The sequence below is a fragment of the Chiroxiphia lanceolata genome, chromosome Z (genome assembly GCF_009829145.1).
Source record: "Chiroxiphia lanceolata isolate bChiLan1 chromosome Z, bChiLan1.pri, whole genome shotgun sequence".
In the NCBI taxonomy this organism is placed as follows: Eukaryota; Metazoa; Chordata; class Aves; order Passeriformes; family Pipridae; genus Chiroxiphia; species Chiroxiphia lanceolata.
The window spans coordinates 37,580,724-37,599,925 of NC_045671.1; the positions used below are offsets into that span (position 1 = coordinate 37,580,724).

The following is a 19,202-nucleotide window of genomic DNA, read 5'->3' on the forward strand; positions in this document are numbered from 1 at the left end:
TGGACAAGAGGATCAAGTGTACCCTCAGTCAGTTTGCAGATGACCCCAGGCTGGGTGGGAGCGTTGAGCTACTGGAGGGTAGAAATTCTCCACAGATGGATCTGAACATTGGGCTGAGACCAATTGCATGGGGTTCAACAAGTGAAGCGCTGGATCCTGCCCTTGGGTCACAACAACCTCATGCACACTACAGGCTTGGGGAAGAGCAGCTGGAAAGCTACCTGGCAGAAAAGGACCTGGGGATGCTGTTCGACAGCAGCTGAACATGAGCCAGTAGTGCCTGGGTAGCCAAGAAGGCCAATGGCACCCTGGCTTGTATCAGCAATAGTGTGGCCAGCAGGACCAGGACAGGGAACCTGTACTTGGGACTAGTGAGGCCGCACCTCAAATCCTCTGTCCGGTTCTGGGCCCCTCACTACAAGAAGGGGTGCTGGAGTGTGTCCAGAGAAGGGCAACGGAGCTGGGGAAGGGTCTGGAGCACAGGTCCTATGAGGAGTGCCTGAGGGAGTTGGGGATGTTTAGTCTGGAGAAAAGGATGCTCAGGGGGTACCACCTTGCTCTCTACAACTACCTGAAAGGAGAGTGTAGCCAGTTGAGGGTATGAGAAATAAATAACCTGGTTTTATTATAAGTAAATTAATTTAGTAGGAGGATAGAAGAGGGTGAGGTTTTTCTTTTTTTATTGGTTCCAAGAGCCTTTTTAGGCATACTGTGGAAGTTGTAAGGACGATCCTATCTGGACCTGACACCAGGGAACCTTTCGTGGCCGGGAATAGGGGAAAATACAAAAATAAAGATGTATCCTCTCTGCCATGTGGCAGCCTTTGTGTACAGGGGAATACTCTGTACGAAGTCCAGGGGGGTACATCACAAATCAATCAAGAGAAGAGGTAACACCCCCTCCCGGGTCAGAGAAATTACCTTTTAAGGTAAAAAACCTGCGGTCACTGAATATGTAACAGCTTATGTAACCTAAAGGATACAAAAGGCGCAATTTTCAAACGGTTCCAGACCCACGTGGGCTTGGAACACCCAGCACGCTAAAATAAAAAACTTCTCGCTACACTTTCCTTGTCCTACAGGTATTTTTTTACCATTTTTAAATCTAAAGGAAGAATTCTTCCGACAAGGGTTGGTCTCTTCTCCCAAGTATCAAGTAACAGGACAAGTGGAAGTAGCCTCATGTTGCATCAGGGGAGGTTTAGATTGCATATAAGGAAAAATTTCTTAACTGAAAGTGTGATCAAGTATTGGAATGGGCTGCCCAGGGAAGTGGTTGAATCATCATCCCTACGGCTATTTAAAAGGTGATTCAATGTGGTGCTTAGGGACATGGTTTAGTGGTGGACATGGCACTGTTAGGCTAATGGCTGGACTCAAAGATCTTAGATGTCTTTTACTGCCAAAATAATTCTATGATTCTGTGGTTTTCCTCAGTGCCTCTTGGACAAAAGGCAGCTGGGATTTAGTGATCTGCTAGCCAAAGTCCTACTGTGATGACCACCCCAAGAAAGCTCTGTCGGCCGGATAGGCACTGGTTCTACAGGCAGGGTGGACTCCCATGCAGTGTTCAGCCCCACAGAGACACCTACCACCTACACACTGGCTCCAGTTGCTCAGTCAGTGATTCCCATATAGCTGCTCTCTGGTTTTCCCCTAAGATTGCTAGGATGGTATTTTCTTTCTTGAATCCCTGACCCATCAATGATCCAATTTCAAGAACCTGGCTACTGCCTCTAGCATTACTTTTCATACCACTATGGGAGTGTTCTCACAGTTGTGCCGGTAGCCTGGCCCCAGGTCAGGCAGCAGTGTCCCATGAGGGCCCCCAGCACCTGGCAGCCCTTGCCATGGCATGGTGGGAAGCTCACAGAGGGATTGTGGAAAGGAGTTTCACAGGTGGTCAAGTCATTCCTCAGGACCCATTTGCTTCTTCCGTCCACAGACTACAAACAGAGGAGCTATTTCTTGTGCCTATCATCTTCCATTTTCTTTCATTGCCAATGGGCGCTTTGCCCCTAGCCACCTCACCCTGGTGGACAAGTTATGGAGGAGGATGCATGCTGTTAAGCAGTAGTTTATGTGACCCTTAAGAATGACTAGTTGTAATTTATCCTTCTGTCCCTCTCACCGTACCACAGAGCACAACTGAGAGGCAGAGGAAAATCTGTGCACAAATCTCCAGCCTGTGAGGCAGACGCAGCCAGGTGAACAATGTAAAGGTGAAGACTTCTTCTGCTGCTGTGACTGACAGCATTTTCTCCTCAACACGGGAAGCTGTGTGAGAGGGAACACCAGGTAACTTGGCTTCCTTATAGAATTAGTTGACCAGGAGCCACTCATTTGGGAGTACATCAGATTTGATGTACCTCCCTATTAAAATTTGGGTACAGATGCTTAGCATAGAGGGATTTATAGAGTTAGTATGTCTTTGAATTCACTGATAGATCTGAAAAATTATTCTTCTAAAATATTGTCTACTTATGTTCTAGACATTTAGTTTTTGGACAAAAGGAACAAGTACCTGACATACTGAAGAATGAGCTACTGTATTTAAACAGATGATTTGGGGTGCCTTCTTTCATTCTGGAACACACTCAAGGTGTATATTTGATAACAGCAGAGTTTTCAAGCAACGCTGACTGCTGTGATTCATAACAGAGCTTTTGTCAACAGTGAGGTCAGACCCAAAGTAAGAGGGAAATGTCACTGGCTAATCGCTTAAGCTAAAGGACTGACTTGACTAGACTGGATACTTCAGAAGAACAAAGTAAGCTAGAGCAGATGTGGATAAACTGAACTGGTGTACAAGTGCACACAAGCACAAAATCTGTATAAATTGAACTTGTGCCTTTGGTGATTATACATAAGCTAGAACAGGAGGATGACTTTTGCAGAGAATCTGCAATTTTTGCAACAGTCTTCACAGGAGAAGGCATACCTAGGCATGTGTTATTTTGGATTACTGTCTGACCCAGTTTAGGACTGTTCATTTGGCAGTGTATTGTACTAAATTAAGTGGGATGACTGATCAAAGCCAAGTATTAAGGCAGACTGTTGGCTGAGCGTTTGTGCAGGACATCTCGTTCCAGTTTGTCTTCATAAAACATACAACTGAACCATTTTAATCTGGGGTGTCAGCTGGACTGCTTGTATCATTGAAAACAATTATGTAAATATGGTACAATTAAGCAAATACTATACAAAATATTAAAGATCATCTATCTTCCTTACTCTGTGCTTCCTGTCTTATTTGTGCCAAAATATCTTCATGCTCATTTTCTTTTAGGAACAAAGTGAGCACTAATGCCATGTTGCCATCTGAGAACATTTTATGCTATTTTAATAATTGACCAGAGAAGACAACAGTTTTGCTTTAATCCAGAAAGGCTAAGTGAGACTTGCTAAGGAGAGTAGCCTGCAACCTATCAAGTGGAGAAAGACCACCCCAATGCAAAGAAACCCAACTCTGAAAGCCAGTAGCCTCTCAGAGCTGTTTCAGGTGGCAGGGTTAAACTTTTAGAAGGCTGCAAGCTGTAAATAAAGCATAAACTGAGCACCCAGGTTTTAGCTCCAGGCTGCATCGCCCTTCCCAGCTGCCCAGAAAGCAAATAACCTTTGTTTAATTTTCAAGTTTGAAGGGAAGCAAGACTGTTCTGTAAAAGCTAAGGTCCTGTCTTGTCTGTTCCTCATCCCCGGACCTATATGTTCTGGGACAAATCTCATTAAGACCTCAACAGCTTTTCTAATAAGCTCACAACTTACCTTAAATTAAAACACCTTATGCAGATTAAGCTGTATAAAGACTTCTATAGTAGTATGAAATCATTTTTAGATTCCAGTTGCCTTTTACAGGGGAAAAAAAAAACCCTAACAAAACATAGAATAACAGAATGAATTAATCGCTGAATACAAGACAAGAGAATCTAGACCTTTTTCTTTTGAAGTGAGTAGGAAAGAGATAGATAAAGGTAGTCTGAGGTTTGGAAAAAAATTTCTTAGCCTGTTGTAGTGGGTTTCTGTGGCTAGGTTTTGGTAGTAGGGGGCCTACAAGAGTGGCTTCTGTTAGAAGCTGCTAGAAGCTTCCCCTGTCCGATGGAGCCAATGCCAGCTGGCTCCAGGACAGGCTTTCTGCTGCTGGCCAAGGCTGAGCCAATCAAGACTAATAATAACACCTCTGTGATAACATATTTAAGAACAGAGGGTTATTGAGCAGAAAGAATTCCAATCAGGGAAGAGCAGAGTGAGAACATGCGAACAACGAGGTGGGCACCAAGGTCAGTGCAGGAGGAGGGGCAGGAGGTGCTCCAGGCACCAGAGCTGAGGCCCCTGCAGCCCGTGGTGCAGAGCATGGTATGAGAAATAAATAATCCAGTTTTATTATAAGTAAATTGATTTAAGTGGAAAGCAGGGGGTGTTGGGATTTTTTTTCTTCTCTTTCATTTAATTTCAGGAATTTTAGGCACCTCATGGAGATTGTAAGGTGAAAGGCCCCATCAGGGCTTGACACCAAGGAAATGTCGTGGTCGGGGTAGGGAAAAATATATAAAAATGGGAAATATACCCTGGCCACATGGCTGGCCTTTGTGTGCAGAGGGACGTCATCAATCAATCACGAGGGAGGGTGACACCCCCTCCCGAATTTGAAAAATTACCTTTTAAGGTAAAATACCTGTTACCTGTTGAATATTCAACAACTTAGGTGGCCAAGGGTACAAAGAGGGCATGTTTTTCAAACCACAGTGTGCTTTTTCCAGGTGTGTGGCTTGGGACTGCACCCAGCGCTGCAATAAAGGATTTCTTGCTGCAAGTTTCCTTGTCTTGCAAGTATTTTTTGGCCGTTTCATAAATTGAGAGATTTTTTTCACAATGGTGGAGCAGCTGTGCCCCTGCATCCCATGGAGGACCATCGGGGTGCAGAGACCCACCTGCAGCCCATGGAGGAGCCCATGCTGGAGCAGGTGGATGCATGAAGGAGGCTGTGACCCTGTGGGAGGCCCAAGATGCAGCAGGGTCCTGCTGGAGACCTGCAGCCCGTGGAGAGGAAAGCCCATGCTGGACCAGGTTTTTTCCGGGTAGGACTTGTGGCCCCTGTGGGGGACCCACGGTGGAGCAGCTCATTCATGAAGGACTGCACCCCATGGAGGAGTGACCCACAGGACAGCGGTTTGGGAAGAACTGTTGCCCATGGGAGGGACTCACATTAGAGAGGTCCATCAAGGACTGTCTCCCGTGGGAGGGACCCCACAGGAGCAGTGGCAGAAACAACAACTGGCTGTAACCCCCATTCCCTGTCTCCCTGCACTGCTGGAGGGGGAGGAGGTAGAGTTTGGAAGGAAGGAGGGGTGGGGGGAAGGTATTTTTAAGATTATTTTACTTCTCACTCTTTTGCTCTGATCCTGTTTGTAATAAATTCAATTAATATCCTCACTTCAATTCTTTTGCTTGTGATGGAGACCTCTCCCAGCTCTTAACTCATGAATCCTTCATTGTTTTTTTTTCTCTCCTCTGTCCAGTTGCAGATGGGAGTGAGCAGCTGTAGTGAGTACCTAGCATCCAGCCAGGGTCAAACCACTACACCTGTATAAAATTGTGCAGATCCTTTTGTACATTTATTATCTTACCTTTGTAAATCTGGAAGGACAGTGTATAGAGGAGTCCTGTTTCAGGTTGTTGTAAGTCAATCTCCCCTCTCCATGTTAACAGCAGCATTTCATGTATGGAAGTACTATTGTGGAATTTTATTAGAATTAGTCAGGTTCTTTTATTAGTTAGCATTCAGTCCAGTGAAAATTTACAGTAGTGCTATGTGGTGCTGCTAGTATATATTCTTCCAATCTACCACGAAAAATGATGCATGCTGAATAACCTCTTGCCAGAAAGAAGGGCAAACACTAAGCACAAACATCTTGTGGCAAGAATGTTGCAGAGGCAACAAAACAGAGCAGCTGGTTGGCATTTGGTAACCATCTAATTTGGATCAACAAATCCTATGGTGTGCTGTTTCCTTTGTTGATAAACCCATACTTTTCAGCAATGACTTCCTCTGAATTGCTTCAAAAGCTGTATTAAGAGTATTGTGCTTTTTTTTAAAGAAGTCATAAGGGAAGGCTTTTGTCCAGTTTTCTTAGAAAATAATTGTTTTCTTAGACTGAGACATTAGCACAGTTGTCAGCAGTTAAAGATCTGTTAAAAAAATAAAAGGTAAAAAAATATAGCACCTAACTTTTTCTAATAACAGAAGAAATAACAGGGTGTGTTTCATAGTTATGAAGTATATTACAGGGACTAAATAAATTCTTTATATGATACTGTTAAAAAGCCAAGACATCCATAATTTTAGATAATGTATTCTTTACTAGGTGTCAAAGCTGTTTGGCATTTTGTATTTAAAACCCATCTTTCAAAGCAATCTAGAGTTAGTTTACCTAAGCAAACAAGATGCAGGGTCACGTCTGAAGTGCTTTGTATCCCGATGACCTTAGAAACTGCTGAGATCAAAGAAAGACATCCTTAGACTAATTTAGGAATGACTGTAACTCTTCTACACCCTAAAAGAGTTTGGATAACAGAGCTTGTGAAGGAAGTTGTTCATCTTGAAGTAACATGACAGGTATAGTTAAATAAACTGCAAATGTATTTGCAAATGTTACATTGATGATTCCTAGTAATCACTTGCTCTTTTCAAACAGCTGCATAGAACTAGATTTACCTTAAGTTTTCCCTCAAAAAATTGCTGAATTTTAAAATTGCTACTGCAAAAATATAAATAGTAAAAATAACTTAGTTCTCTACTGCAGTCTGAGTTGAATTGTAAAGCGGTGACTTACTGAGAATAAACTTATGCCTTTCATAGATCAGATTAATATTCTATTAGCTGTGTAGGAGGGAAAAACTCTCACCACCAGGCTCTTCTGTGTGCTCTGCAATGACCTTCATTGTGTTTCATCCAAAGCCTTCATAAGTTTTACAAACATTGATAAATATTAAACTTTTTAAGATAGTTATAATTCAGTCAATTAATATGCAAATGCTACTCTAAGCCTGCAGCACACTGACTTTGTTTTGACAGAGAACAAAAATATTTTCCTTTTAAAAAATGCTAGGCACACTCCCATCCTAATGGGTAGATACACTACTGCATATGCAATGATGAGAAATCCTTTAATCATTACTAACCAATAATAGGGAAGCAAAAGATTGTATTTAATTCTTTATTAAGCATTTTTATTAATAAGTATTGTTATTTGGGGCATGCATAATAACACTGCAACAATTATATCTATCATAGCGTTACAATAAGAAACTATCTGAAACCTTGCATTTTTGCATTTTGTGAGCGGTGTTTACTGCTCCTGCAGTCTTATTTGGGATCCAAACCAATTCTCCCTGGTAAGTCAGGCTGATAAAACAATCCACCTTGAAAAATGACCAGGCAAGATTTTGGCACAAACTGCTGCAAGCTACATTACACCAGGGGATGTCACCAGTGAAGACACAATACCAAAATTTGTGCTGCAATTGGAATTATACCTGGAAAAGAAACAGAGTAATTCACCATCCAGCAATTATTTGGAAACAAGACAGTAAATAACACCGATGTAATTATTGTTTATAATCTTATTTGTTGTTATTACTGGAGGAAGATATACGGATATGCTCTTTGCCTATACAGAACCAGTCATAGTAAACAGCATCATTTAAAAACAGAAACCTATTGAAATGCCAGTGCATAGAATAAAGACAATCAATTGTCTGGGACAAACCATGCTAGATGACTGATTTGTGACACTCCAAGACGCTGCCATTCTGTAATTCTGCCCATTTATTTGGGGTAAATGCCACAGCAGCAGAATGGAGTGTGTGCTTAAGTGTTAGCTATTCCATTTTCAGCTAAACACCAGACTTCCCATCAAAACACATATATGCGGGCACCAGCATGTGTCTGCCAACACTGCTGCAACAATGGCAACATGTAGCAGAGAAGGGATAAACAGTGTGAAGCAGTTATCACTGCAGCAGTTCTTCCCGTGGACTGGCATCCCTGCAAGTACGAGTGGAGACTATACCTTTGGAAAGGCAAGTGCCGCAAAACATGTAAGAGGTAACAACCTTTGCATTTTCAGCAATGTGTAAGATAAGGACAAAGTTTCACCTCTTTTATTGGAACTGCACTGGTAGAAGCTCAGACCAGCAGCTGCCAGACTGACATCTAATGCGTAAGTGAATTCTAATGCATAACTGCATCAGAATCTAATGTATAAACACATTATCCTGAGACGTTATATAAGCCATTCATAACTCTTTCTTTGCACAGACTAAAAGCTGTAGAAAACATGAGAAGAACATATATGTGTATTTACTGAGGAGGAAAAGATGATTTTGTACCACCAAGCCACAATTCTTTCTAAATGGATGAAGTATATTTCTAGTCTTGCCTGTAGTATAAAAATGGTGTTTGGTAACACAAATTCAAATGAAAACTAAGAAGAAATGCACAATGGAGTTAACTAACATGGGCATCCTGCACTCCCTGAAATTTAAGTCAAATTATTTCTGAATAATTTTATTTTTGAATACTACTCCTACTGAAGTAGGACCCCTTAAGGATGAAAACCTATTTATGTAGATAACTAGTATAAGACTGACAGGGCAATATGACCAGTCTGAACTGCTGTCATTGGACTGACTTACGGATAATTCAAATTCCTCTACTTTCAATGCAGAGAGCTCCTCTTCAATGGGGTATTAAATGAATTGTCTTATTCACAGTATGTAGTTCACAGAACACAAGGAAAGATAATTTTTACTAGAGAGAAAAACTTATAAAAGGACAAGAATGTAAATATTTCCATCTTTTCCACCTGTACGTCTCAATATTGCATGTGTATTAATATAAATTTAAGCCTTTAAACAGAAACACAGTAGTGTATCACAAGGATCTAAAACCCTTCCCCAGTTTCAGAATCAGGATGGTATGGACAGGCATTACCAAACAGTGCTGCATTTGAAACAGCAGATCCTGGTGAAAATCTATCTCCTGGCTCAAAATCATTGATACAGTTAATTCTCTTAAATTTTATCCTTTTTAAATCCTTCTATCAAAAGCAACCTTCCCCTCCAAAATACTTATTTGCAAGAGTAAGCATACACAAAGTTCTCATCAATTAAAAACCTGCTATAACTTAGAAATGTTATTCTTCATGCTTTTAAAGCCCTTGCACATGCAGCAGAAAATGAATGCTACAACTGGGTCACATCACATAAAAATAATTTTGGAAAAGTATTTTTCATTGCAAAACGTCAATTCTGTAAACAACAGAGTACAACTTCATTTCTCTATTAGATCTTATCTTAAGCAGAGGCAAGAAGCGTAAGAATTAGCAGATGATAGGAGAGAATGAAGTATAAACTCCGTATTTGACAGCTTGACTTTAAACATGAAGAATATAGAATCACAGAATAATTTTTCTGGCTGGAAGAGACCTCAGGAAGTTACAGTCCAATCTCCTTCTCAGAGCAGAGTTAACACTAGACTGCGATCAGGCAAAAAAGGTTTGAACCAAAATGCACCTTCCCTATTAAAGCAATTGAACTGGGTATATAGTTATGTGACGCCAGTAAAATGAATACTTTTTAATTACGTGCATATTCAACAAGAAAAACTGAGCATCTGGGTAGCTGAACATACACAGTGTACATACCTAACCTCTTCTTGCAGTCATGTACGCTTAATGAGAAAACTTCTTCAAATTAAACAATGCCTATTCTATGGGAAAGTTTTATACAAGAGTCTAGCTCTTCTAAGCACAGGCTGCATTGGTCACTGTGCAAAATTCCAGAACTCTGAAAAGATATTACATATTTTCACCTAATACTGTGGCAAAACTATATAATCATCAGAAGCAAGAAACAAGTGTGAAAATTCATACATCAAGTTCTCATTTTTAATTTAGTAATTATTGAATGGTTTCAGAGCAGGCACTACATTGCTTCAAACACAATCAAGTATCTTTGAAATAATGGTGAAAAATAACCTCTTCAGCTCAGTATACACACGCGCATATACACACACGTACACAAATTAATTTATAAAATCTGTACATACGTATTTTTTAGGAAGCAACTCAAAGAACCATACCACAAAAAATTACCTTCTGTACTCTGACACACCATAAATTATAATCCATTTTTCTTAAGATAGGGTTTAAGGACACAAAATGCCACGCAGTACTATTTAGTAAAAAATGAACTAGTAAATAAATTTATCTATTCAGTGCTAAAAGAAAACACAGAATTCCTTAAATAAAACAAATGGAAATTTGTCAGAAATAGTTATTATCCTTGAGCTAGGCAGGCCCCAGTTATTTGCATAAACTGAAGCTTTATCCCCTTTGTAGAAAACAGCAAGGAAGTGTATTACTATGGAAATCCAGGATACTTTATTTCCTATTACTGGAGGCAAAGCTGGTTCAAGAAAGGAGTATCCTTGTTGAATCTGAGTCTGAAAGTCCATCATCTTGATTAGTTGCTTCATAATCACCCACATTATCAGCTAATTCAACATCTTGATCCTCATTGCTCTCTGCGCTGTAATCAACTTCTTCAAGGAAGCGAGGCTCATCTTCATCCAGAATGTACGTAGTGGGGCTATAATGAACAAGAAGTTCAACATGAATCATGTTGAAAGTTTTACCTGGAGTAATGCATTCAGATTATGCCCTGTCCCTTTCCTGACATACAATAATACAAAAATTATCTCAGGAAAGCAGCAGTTTACCTGAAATAGTATTGATTTTTTAATTGTGTGCAAAACAACTGGGAGGCAAAGCCATGTTTGTAAGACCTTGAATTAATTAATCAATCATATACAACTTGTTATTCAAATGTGCCATGACAAATTAGCTACACTAATGGCCAGTAAGAACTTGATGTAAATACAGCACTATCAGAAGTTGCTGCAGAAGAATACAACTACATAGCCATTGGTATAGAATATATAGCAAACTTAAAAACAGTCTAAAAATTCAATGTGAAACCTCTTTATTAAAACGCACATTTTACTGAAAAGCATTGTGAGCAATTACTTTATAAATATCAGAGATGACAAAACAAGGAGTCGTGGTTATAACTAATGTTAAGTTCCCACATGAATCCCTTAACTCATATCAGGTTCTCACACATTTGCATGCAGGTAAAACTTAAAATTTGTTAAGCCTTGTAACTCTGAGGCAATGAACTAAGGAACTGAGCTACCACCTACAGAATGGTCTACGGCCTTAACTAATGGCCTACAGGAATAAGAGGATTAACACCTTTAGTGTTAACTGGAAAAAGGTTAAAATACAACTTTCTGACACTCTCACCTGCCTAGAACAGAAGTGGGGAAAAAGAAAAAGGGGAAAAAAGTGTTTTCCAGACCCAGTTTTACTAACCTCACTTAGGACATAAAAAGCTATCTGCTTAAAAGCACTATAGTGCCTTCGGAAAGCTTCATAAAAGAGTTTGGCGAAATAAACACTTGAAGAAAAGTACCAAGATCAGTGTTTACAGAGCCATAGTGCTGTCTACTCTTTTATATGGATCTGAATCATGGGTCATCTACCGCTACCACCTGTGTCTCCTAGGACGTTTCCATCAACGCTGCCTCCGTACAATCCTAAACATCCACTGGTCAGATTATGTGACCAATACATCTGTACTAGAGCAAGCAGCAATCACAAGTATTGAGGCCATGTTGCTGAGAACACAGCTGCGTTGGACATCTCAAGGATGAAGGGCCACTGCCTCCCTAAGATCTTGCTTTATGGTGAACTTGCCACTGGTTGCTGCAAGAGAGGAGCCCCAAAAAGGAGATACAAGGACTCCCTGAAACAACATCTCAGCCTTGGCCATATCGATCAACATAACTGGTCTACTCTGGCCTCCAATCGGGAGGTCTGGAGACACACTATCTTTAATGCTGCTGATGCTTTTGAGAAGGCACGCAGGATCACTCTTGAGGAGAAAAGACAATGCAGAAGGAATCGTGTCTTGCAGAATATACCACCTAAGGAGTCTTTCTGCTGTGCCTTTTGCAACCGGACATGCCTGTCTCGTATTGGCCTTTTTTAGCCACCAACACGCTTGTAACAAATGCGGGCAGAGCCCTTCCCAAATCTTCATTTGCGAAGCCTAGCCATGATTCCTAAATATTTCCTAAGTATTTTCGTATTCAGATTAAGCCCTAAGAAGGTTTTGTAACGCATTTTACCTAATAAACAAATCATACAGAACTCATACAAATAGTGAGGATGTTCTTATTGAAAAACATCACACAGAACTTGTAGAAACATTTGCATATTAATTTTGATGAATCTTCTCTTAAGGCATACAAAAACCTAGCTTGGCTGTGCTTTATAATTAAAAGGACTAATCACTGCTTCTTTCTAAACGTTAAGGAGCTTAAATGCACCACTTGAAACCTGCAATGCAATCTCTGTTGAATATAAACATATTTCACAGTATTCTTCCTCTACCTGTAGCCTCAATTGTCGCTGATAATGTCGGAACGGCCAATGCGACATAGATATCAGAGTCAGACGTAGTCCAGGTGCAAGGTGATCAGGAAGCTGTTTATTGCTCTCAAGTGTTTCTTTTATACTCTTTGTACACTATCGTGCCATAACACAATTGGTCAAAAGTCTCAAGCATAAAACACTGTATACACTCTTATTGGTGACACTGAAGACACAGTACATGCTGTGACATGCTATTGGTGACACTATACACATTTTGATTAGTGACCTTTGGTCCGGGCTGCATTATGTTTGTTCCGTCCGGCATTACAGTAAATATTTCCTAAAAGTTGTTTAAATTCCTCATCACTAATTGCCAGGCTGCTGACAGGTTCTCTGTCAACCCCGACAATTCCCCCTCTTTTTTTATTTTATACCACAAAGATGGCTTTGACAGTCTGTTGCAGGGCCCTTTGCAACAGGCTGATCAAACAAGGCACCAGCATTGGCAACCCCTGATCCAAAGCTAAAAAGAAACACAGCAACAACATCCCACCAAGAAAGAATCCAGAGAGCTTGTCCACCATTCAAAACAAGGATTCACTACAGTCCAAGAGACCCATGTAATACATTCCCCTAAAGGTCTCAACACTCCAATACAAAAGCATTGTTAGGTTCGCACACGCAGATATTGTAACACACATATATATCTACGCAGTCGCTCTCTCTCACACAATCTCTCTTCAGTCATTCATTGGTGGCCACCTCAGTCACTCTTCACTCACACATACCTGGAATTTCTATTATATTTTTACATTTTAATTACACAGTTTACATTTTAAGTAGTTATTGGCTGAGTACTTCTCAGTTTGTCATCTTTGGCAGTCACGTCTAACAACTGTACCTGGCTTGAAAAAGAATACATACAGGGAATATAAGGCCTAACAAATTTAAATGAAATCTATTCTGATTTAGCGTCTAGCGTCTATTTAGCACAATTTCTGGGATAATTGTACATATTGGGGTAATCGATGCATACTATACAGGACAAATCTGTGCCATGGTCTCTACCCCCTACCCTCCTGTTACTATTCCAAAAGGAACCTGAATTGCTCAACTTGTGCCTTTTGTGAGTTGTGTTCCCAGGACAGAGAACCGGGAGAGACATGCTGGAGGATTTGGATCAACAGGACCTCCGCAAGTATTTTGGTCACAGACTATTTCACACAAACGTCCACAGATGACTTGTGAACTGCGTAATGGGAAAGCCTCGCCTTCTGCTGTTAAGATGATGGACCGCGGTGGGTTCCTGCTCGGTGCGTCCTTTTTTGCCTCAGGGGAACCGGCAGTGATGACTCCTACGTGGAACAGCTCAAACGACTCAACCCGTGGAATAGCCACAACGTCTGGGTGACCCTGATGAAAGCACTGAACCAGACTACCTTCTGTGCCTCCTTGGCGAAACCAGAGCTACCTTTTCACACATGCCTTGTTGGGGCACCTGTAAATAACTCTGATGTAGTGAAACTTGTTTCTAATGTTACACGATTACCTGATGTAGCAACAAAGGCTTGTAACGCTTCTGCGCAGAGCTGCATCGCAAATGTAAACGACTGGCTTTTCGGGTTGGTTACTGTCTTTACTCAAGACAGGGGTCTTAGTTTTGATAACAGTCGTGGTTGTGCTAGTAACGTTACCATATATTGTGTCGTGTTTGCAAAGGGCACTGCAAAAGACGACACAGGGAATATTTCTTGCACAATTACAGAAAGGGGGAATTGATGGGGTTAATAGCGGGTCTATTAGCTCCCAGGATGGAGATACCGACTGGGAAAAGTTTCGAGTGTATCCTTGATGATAAGGAAGTCAGTACGCAGCCCTAATGGAGAAAACAAAGGCAGGCTGTAAAGTTGGTAGGCCCAGGATGTGGGCAATAAGGCCTTGAGCTTTGCCCAATGTATCGCCCATAGATCCTAGCCAATGAAAACGCTGTTGCTTGCTTACCTAAAATAAGGATACTGTTTGCTGCTAGCAAGGGTTATAAAAAAGCAGATGAGAAAATAAAGAGGATGAGGAAGACATCTTTCCTGCACATAACTGACTCCTTGTATCTTTATCGGCCGTCACGACTCTACACTGACACTCAGTGACATGCGCACTGTAATGTTTTGTGCTGTCAATAGTTAATTCAAATATCAGGACAAGAGTTGTTCCCTATCTTAGAGGAAAAAAAAAATTATGTTCAAAACAATCTGTATCATGGTTCACTAAATAAGCCTGTACTCAATAAGCTATGCAAAAAGGAAAGCTTCACAAAACTAAATACTTTACAGGTATTTAAGCTGTACTAGGGCAACAACCCATTATGCTGGTTAACGAACTGGCTGTTTAAAATAAAATTATTTCCATTTAGAAGAGACAAAGAATGAAGAAAATAATCAGAATCTTTGCTAAGTCTCTTTAATTTCACAAATGGGGAACCCAACACACACTAAGGGTACATGCTTTGCATGAGGAATGTGTGGTAGAATCAGCAAAAGAATACAATTTTTCTGTGCTTTCGTCCTGTGACACTTTCTGCCCTATGAAGTCACTACCTACCAACACTTTCTCTACGTACTGGTAGATGATAGGGACTTCACCAGATGTATCACAGTCTGACAAATCCACAGCTTTTTTGCAATTTCTGCTTCTAATCCCTTAACACAGGTATTGATTCATTAGCTTTTGTACGCAAGGAATTCACACTGCAGTTGGAGAACAGATTGTGTAATTCAATTGACAGGAAATAGAGTGTTTAGATCTGAATGTTGGCCCAATATTAGTAATAATTCTGAACACTGAAATAGAAAACTACAATGAGCTATGAGAAGGACAAACATTTTACTAACCACTGACAATGGGATGTTTAATGCATTACTGTCATCACTTCTAAAAATTCATGTTAGTGAGGTATAATATAGGACATAAAGCTCTTAAAAATTCTATCCACTCTTTTTAATAAATGTCATTATTTGGATATTGAACTAACATAGTTGATCCAGTTAAAAGAGAGCAACCAACAAAGTCTAACTTAAGGAAAAAAACACAGAACTGGATGCAGAAGCAAATCACATAGTTTATCTCTTCAGTGTCCTGCCAGTTCATATAACATATCCTATGTTATATTGTCTTGAAAAACACACAGGTATATTTATTCAATACACTTTTTTTATACTTCTATTTATGCATGCGTAAGCATGTAGGCATGCCCCTAACTTCTAGAAATTCAGGCACTGAGAACAGTTATAAAGTCAGAATGTCTGCTGTAACACATTTTAGAAATTCGCTCTAGCACATGTACATCCAAAACCGAGGGATGCTTTTTGTTGTCATTTTACATTTAATAAAATAAAAATCATTATTATAGTTTATTTTCTTTCTTCAAGAAAAGTAGCATTAGAACAGATCAAAGATTAGAACAGATACTATTTAGAAAGCTAAATAAATCTTTAAAATAAAAACTAGCTCTGAAGTCTGTTTCATAATAATCCTACCTTTCTATTACCACATAAAGCAATACACCATGACTTCTCAATCATTTATTACAGAAAATAAATGTTACCATAATATTTATTACGATTATTTTTCCACTGTCCCTTTCTTGAATTTTCATTCCTCACAAAATTGTATCCAAGTACTTTCTATATAAAGGAAAAACCTGTGTCACATAGCACTCCTGTATGTTTGCTTTCCTATGACGCATTTTCTTCTGATGTAGCAAATGTTAACCTTACATATTTAACTTTTCAGCAATCTCTATTCTAAAGGTTAGTCTAAATCTGCAAAGTGTAATTTTTACTCTGCTATTTAAGTGAGGCTGGGTCACAAGAAATGCAGCAATCAAAACACCTGAAAAAATTTCTTGCTGTTTAATCAAATTCTTTACCTGTTTCCCTGCTGCTCCCCATCTTCACCATATCTTGTTACAATATATTTTTAGCTGCTATCACGCTGACTCTATGGGTTTTAATTTCCTAACCCTTCCCTTGGGGTCCTTCTAATTAACTTGCTCTATAATCCTTCTTCCTCTACCACTACTCCTCCCACTTTTCCTTTTAAAATGAAACTATTATTTTTCTCGGGTTAGCAGAGGTTGTTTATCCCATAACTACAGTACTGTAATGTAAGGGATGCCACAATCTCTGTATTTTCTTTGAAGTCATGGCTGTTAAAAGAGAATACTATATGAAATTCTGAAGTTCTGCATATCTTAACTAAACAATATTTTATGGGTAAAAAGATGAACTCCTAAATACCTGACTAACATATCAGATATAATACTACGGTCTTCACGCTTATGAAGAACTTTAAGAATATCTCTTTCATTTAAAAGAGTATTTTCTCTATCACCTGCCATTGAATACACCAAGAATTAATACAACTGTTTTCTAAAATGTATTTTAATTATTAATTAAAACATACTTTAGTTATTAAGGTCAGTGAGGGACACAGAAACAGCAGTGACAGCGGTAACAGCAGCAGCAGCTCTAGTACGTTCTGGAGGCTGAGTGCTAGAACAAGCGGGGCAGGGCGTTCCTGCAGTCAGGGAAATGTGATTAAGAGCTGAGAGACCCAAGAGGAACTGTCACCTCTCAAGAGGCTGATGTGGCACGAGTGTTGCCAGCAGATTTAAATGGCCTCAGAGAGTGGCAGAAGTCAGTGCTGCAGCAGTCAGAGCATGGCACAGCAGTTCTCAAGGAAGGGCATGTCGGAAGTGCCACTTAATCCTATTCAGGAAGGAAAAGGAAGGAGCCTTCTTCTGTAACAGAAATGGCACCTACATGTCACAGCTGCCAGGCTGGAGATGAAACCCAGAGAAACCACGGCCACCTTGGTACAAGTCTAGACCCAAACAGACTTGAAGACCAAAAAACTCTCAGCTGCAGGGAACTCCAGAATCTGAAAGTCCCCCTGGCACCTGAAGGCAGAAGTGGGTATCATGGGTGCAAGTGTGCCCAGACAGATCACATGCTTTTGAGCAGGTTGACGTGTTGTGTGAGAAGCTCGCCAGGCAGCACACTATCTTGGAATCCAATGACACTGACAGTGAGACCAAGTCCACGCTCAGCAAGTTTGCAGATGACACAAATCTGAGCAGTGCAGTTGACACAACAGAAGGATGGGATGCCATCTAGAGGGACCCAGAAAGTATGAGAACTGGGCCCATGAGAACCTCATGAAGTCTAACAAGTCCAAGTGCAAGATGCTGCACTGGGGACAGGTCAGGCACTGGAACAAGTTGACCAGAGAAGCTGTAAATGCCTCATCCCTGGAAGTGTTCATGGCCAGGCTGGAGGACGCTTTGAGCAAACTGATCTAGTGGGCTGCATCCCTGTCCATGGCAGGGGGGTTGGAACTAGATGATTTTTAATGTCCCTTCCAATTCAAACCATTCTATGACTCTATGATTTTTTATATTACAATACCTTCCTATGTGTTTTCTTATTGCTCCAAACATACTAAAATTTAATAAACCTGTTCACTAACATAGTATAATCTTTCAAAGTAACATTTTAATTGTCCTTTAAAAGATATAGTTGGATTTTTCATTATCCATATGACTCAATTACAGAGAAATTAATCCACAAGGAAGACACAACCATTACCAACTTCAATCCCCATGCAGTCCAGAAGTTTTCTGAAACTGCAGGGGATGTGTCTACATTTTAAAACTTTGGAACAAAAGATTAAGAAATATTCCCTATCAAAGTACAGAGAGTTGCAGCTACCTGGGGAGTTGGGAAAGGAAGGAGAGAAAAATCTGAAGAACAAATTATTCCTTTTAAAACTATATTGTCAGGGAGAAAAAAATCTTAGATGAGAAAGAGAGTTAGGATGTATCACAAAGGAATTGTTTCTCCATACTCTCCCTTTTAATTTCTTTTTAGGGTCTATATTCTCTTTTAGGGATCAGCAATGCTGCTACAGTAGGCAACATCACACATGCAATTGCATGTGCTGTCCCCTTCAGCAGCTCTCCTCCATGTGTTTTTCATAAGTAGTAAGGATATTTTCTCAAGGGAATTTCCAAGGCTAAAGAGGAGAACATATGCAACTCTTTTCTAAGCCCTAAGAAACTAGATATCCAAATCCCATTTAAGTTGTATTTTTAAGTATCTTCACTTTTAGAGTTACAAAATTTTACTCCACACTTTCTTTGTGCTGTCACTCTGAAATACATTTTGTGATACTCAATACTGAATCAAATTAGTTGGGATTCATCAATCACTGAATGTAGCCTATAGTAATATCTGGATCATACCACCAGGAGTAAAAGAAAAGCTTAAAGAATGGTATGAAGAATATACAACCTGTTCATCATACTTACTTTTTTTTATTTGTTTGTTTGTTTTTTTCCTAGGTTACTAGTTTCTTCATTTTGCCCTATAGAAGACAAACAGTACTCTGACGCCACAGTCTACACAGAACTAAAAGCAATCACATTCAGAAGGGGCCTGGTGCATGGGCACTGCTACCAGACCCACCAGTGGAATGAATTCTGGGTCTAATTTTTAATAGCTTTTTTTCCTAGCATTTTGAAAGGGATACACAGCACAAAAGCTGCAGCATAAGATGCCGTGTTTTTTACAACGTGGTACTCCTAAGGTACTGGAAGAAAGGCCAAAAAAAGCTCAAACATTGCAGCAGAGTAAGAAGGAAAAA

The 19,202-nt window shown here is 40.0% G+C and overlaps 1 protein-coding gene across 7 annotated transcripts in view; it reads right to left on the reverse strand.

The window, feature by feature from the left end:
- Positions 1–9,919: 9,919 nt before the first annotated feature.
- The window catches only part of AGTPBP1 (ATP/GTP binding protein 1), a 58,761-nt gene continuing 49,478 nt past the window's right edge, over positions 9,920–19,202 (reverse strand). For 6 of the 7 annotated variants that reach the window (XM_032674677.1, XM_032674681.1, XM_032674680.1 and 3 more), the window contains one exon: positions 9,920–10,650. In XM_032674677.1, coding sequence (XP_032530568.1) covers positions 10,473–10,650 — 178 coding nt within the window. In that variant the 3' untranslated portion in view covers positions 9,920–10,472. The remainder of the gene's footprint in view (positions 10,651–19,202) is intronic. The other variant, XM_032674685.1, reaches the window with a different exon arrangement.